This window comes from Nicrophorus vespilloides, unplaced genomic scaffold (assembly GCF_001412225.1).
Source record: "Nicrophorus vespilloides isolate i.1.1-1 unplaced genomic scaffold, Nicve_v1.0, whole genome shotgun sequence".
In the NCBI taxonomy this organism is placed as follows: Eukaryota; Metazoa; Arthropoda; class Insecta; order Coleoptera; family Silphidae; genus Nicrophorus; species Nicrophorus vespilloides.
The window spans coordinates 153-3,127 of NW_017097633.1; the positions used below are offsets into that span (position 1 = coordinate 153).

Sequence of the window (2,975 nt, forward strand, 5' to 3'; positions counted from 1 at the left end):
TATATTGCTGTGGTTTTAGCCGTTTGGCTGTAATTCGTGTTCGAAGTTTAAAAAATGCACTTGAAACCTAATTTCATATAGTATTCAATGCGTTCATTGGAATAATTGCTATGCATATACTTTTCTAGAAAATTTGAGTAAAACTGGAAAGAAATCATTTTTAATTTCAATGAATATTACACAATACACACAATAATCTTAACGGTATAGCAAATATTGGGTAATTATGTGTATTAATTTATTGTTAATATAGGTAAATTTGTTCCTGGCGTGATGGACGTGATGTTGGGTTATTCGAAAGATGGATTATTTATGCGAGTTTATTACCCAACGGAAGAAACAGTCAGCATCGAGGTAAAAGAAAATATACTTAAATTTGTCAACGATCATTACTTATTTTTCGTGCAATTTTTGCAGACGAATCACGCTTCTTGGATTCCGATCATACCTGACGCGGATTACATAAAGGGGTTGTCCACCGTGACGATGCTTCCTTCGTTCTTTCTCAACTTAGCCTGGAATTACTCAGGTAAGTTGCAAATATTTAGTTGAAAGTTTATTTACAATTTGTTTAAAGGTCATACTAGAATTCCGGCGGTGTACGGAGCCAAAGCCAGAGTTACGGATAAACTGAATTGCATCATTTTCTCGCACGGTTTGGGAGCACTGAGGAGTTTCTACTCTTCCATTTGCGTTGAGTTGGCGTCCAGAGGATATCTGGTGGCGGTTTTAGAGCACAGGTTATATAATCTTTGCTTCAGATTGTGTAAGTTAGTCATAAGTGATTTGTTGTCTTTGCGCAGAGACCAATCTTCCTGTCACACTTATTATTTCGAGTCCGAGGCGGCGGCGAAAGCGAACCAGAAGACGAGCATCGAGTTCAAGCACAAGAAGTTGGGAAACGGACATTTCGAGTTGAGGAAAGAGCAGGTATTTTGCTTGGATTTGATTGTTTTGAAGTTTCTAATTCGATTTGTATCTTTTCTCTCATAGGTTCATTATCGGATGGGAGAGGTGTGCAAAGCTTTGGACTTCTTCTTGGCTCTGAATGGAGGCGAAGTTCCGCACAATGTAATTACGGATGTTCCGACCCGAAGAGAAATCAAATTCGAGCTGAGCGATCTCGTTGGGAAGATCGACGTGGAGAGTCTTTCCGTCGGCGGTCACTCTTTCGGCGGAGCCACAGCTTTGCTCGCGCTTTCGCGTCGCGAAGAATTCAAGTAATCAATTTTAACAAATCTCTTTAGATTATATGATGGTAATTGCATCTTTCTTCAATTAAAGGCAAGGGATTCTTCTCGATCCGTGGATGTATCCGATCAAGGAAGAACATCTGGACAGCAAAGTGACGAAACCGTTGATCTTCGTGAACACGTACACCTTCCACATCGTCAACAACGTGAAAGCCATGGAGCCGTATCTCACCGGCGAGAAGACCAGACGGATGTTCACGATTCTGTACGTCACTACAGCTCAAAAGAAAACGTTAATAAAACATCCATCCTCATCTTTTCTTGCAGAAATTCGACGCACGAATCGCAAACGGATTCCGTCTTCCTCGTCGGCTACTGGCTGAATTGGTTCATGAAGAAGATCGACCCGCAAGTCGCCACGAACATCAACAACTACCTGATCCTCAGGTTTCTGAAGGGACAGACAAAGAACAAGGAGAACATAGACGATTGCGTTATTTATTTGAGAGACAACGATCGTCACTTCAGCGAGGGCCTCACCAAGCCCTGGGCTTAAGACCGAAGATAATCTTGTACGGCATCCATCATTAATTCCTCGAAATCGCTGTACACGTCTTTCGCGTAATCAACATTGTCAATAGCATCGCTCACAATCTTGAGAGAGGTCTCATCATTAGGAGACTTCTTTTCCGGGTAGATCGTCACGTAGATGGGGTAGATCTTCTTCAGGACAAACTTGATGCATACAATTGCATCCTTTATAACGAAATTCTCGTCGTTATCCACCGCATCTTCGTACAAGTCGAGCATCTTGAACAGCACCTAAAATTTTGTTATCGTTAAACACAAAATACATTTTTATATTTTATTTTATTTTGAATACCGTAATAATATCTTTCCTTTCCCATGCTTCATCTAACTCGATCATTGTGTTAGGCACTTCATTTGGAGTTTCTAAGACGTTTACATACTGAAAAGTTATAATCACGTACGCATTCAAATTCTATCTCACTTACGGCTTTTCGAATTCGCAACTGCAAGCGCGAAAATTATCAGAAACAATAAGCTGCTCTTCATCGCTATGCACATATTCAAATACACTTCAATACTTGGCTTCACTTAAACTGTTTCATTATCATTTACCTAATGACCTTATTATGTCTACAGTAATTGTTTTTTTTTTCATAATTAGTGCGATTTATCGTTGGAAGTAATACTTTTGTATATTTTTTTTGTAAACTAAAGTAAAACGTGAAACAAACATTAAGCAATGTCTTTAGATTTTAACGATTTTCTCAAAAACTATAAATATTAGATAAATGATTCAAGATGTATTAGAAACCTAAATATATAAAGTATTTAATGCAATTATTGCTTTACTTGAGACTTGTATACTTTTTTTGGAAATCAAAGTCAAACGTGAAACAAACATTAAGCAATGTCTTTAGATTTTAACGATTTTCTCAAAAACTATAAACACTAGATAAATGATTCAATATGCATTAGAAAGCTAAATATATAAAGTATTTAATACAATTATTGCTATAATTGAGACTTGTATACTTTTCTTGCAAATCAAAGTCAAACGTGAAACAAACATTAAGCAATGTCTTTAGATATTAACGATTTTCTCAAAAACTATAAATACTAGATTAATGATTCAATATGCATTAGAAACCTAAATATATTAAGTATTTAATGCAATTATTGCTATAATTGAGACTTGTATACTTTTCTTGTAAATCAAAGTCAAACGTGAAACAAACATTAAGCAATGTCTTT

General features: G+C 36.7%; 2 protein-coding genes across 2 annotated transcripts; one reads left to right on the forward strand and one right to left on the reverse strand.

Moving 5' to 3' along the window:
• Positions 1 to 246: 246 nt before the first annotated feature.
• LOC108560586 (platelet-activating factor acetylhydrolase-like) lies at positions 247 to 1,829 on the forward strand. The gene is made up of 7 exons (XM_017918210.1): positions 247 to 354; positions 418 to 529; positions 578 to 740; positions 804 to 930; positions 994 to 1,220; positions 1,285 to 1,458; positions 1,521 to 1,829. The coding sequence occupies exons 1-7, from the start codon at positions 274 to 276 to the stop codon at positions 1,747 to 1,749; spliced, it is 1,113 nt and encodes a 370-aa protein (XP_017773699.1). The 5' UTR covers positions 247 to 273; the 3' UTR covers positions 1,750 to 1,829.
• On the reverse strand, positions 1,717 to 2,317 carry LOC108560587. The gene is made up of 3 exons (XM_017918211.1): positions 2,210 to 2,317; positions 2,077 to 2,147; positions 1,717 to 2,015 (listed from the first exon to the last, which is right to left on the reverse strand). Exons 1-3 carry the CDS (start codon positions 2,280 to 2,282, stop codon positions 1,746 to 1,748), a joined length of 414 nt encoding a protein of 137 aa, XP_017773700.1. The 5' UTR covers positions 2,283 to 2,317; the 3' UTR covers positions 1,717 to 1,745.
• Positions 2,318 to 2,975: the final 658 nt, after the last annotated feature.

Coding starts and splice junctions, on each gene's coding strand:
- LOC108560587 (XM_017918211.1), bottom strand. CDS start 2,282: ATGTGCATAGCGATGAAGAGCAGCTTATTGTTTCTGATAATTTTCGCG. Junction 2,148..2,209: donor AGTTGCGAATTCGAAAAGCC/GTAAGTGAGATA, acceptor TAAACGTCTTAG/AAACTCCAAATGAAGTGCCT. Junction 2,016..2,076: donor AAAGGAAAGATATTATTACG/GTATTCAAAATA, acceptor ACAAAATTTTAG/GTGCTGTTCAAGATGCTCGA.
- LOC108560586 (XM_017918210.1), top strand. CDS start 274: ATGGACGTGATGTTGGGTTATTCGAAAGATGGATTATTTATGCGAGTT. Junction 741..803: donor GTGGCGGTTTTAGAGCACAG/GTTATATAATCT, acceptor GTCTTTGCGCAG/AGACCAATCTTCCTGTCACA. Junction 1,221..1,284: donor TCGCGTCGCGAAGAATTCAA/GTAATCAATTTT, acceptor CTTCAATTAAAG/GCAAGGGATTCTTCTCGATC.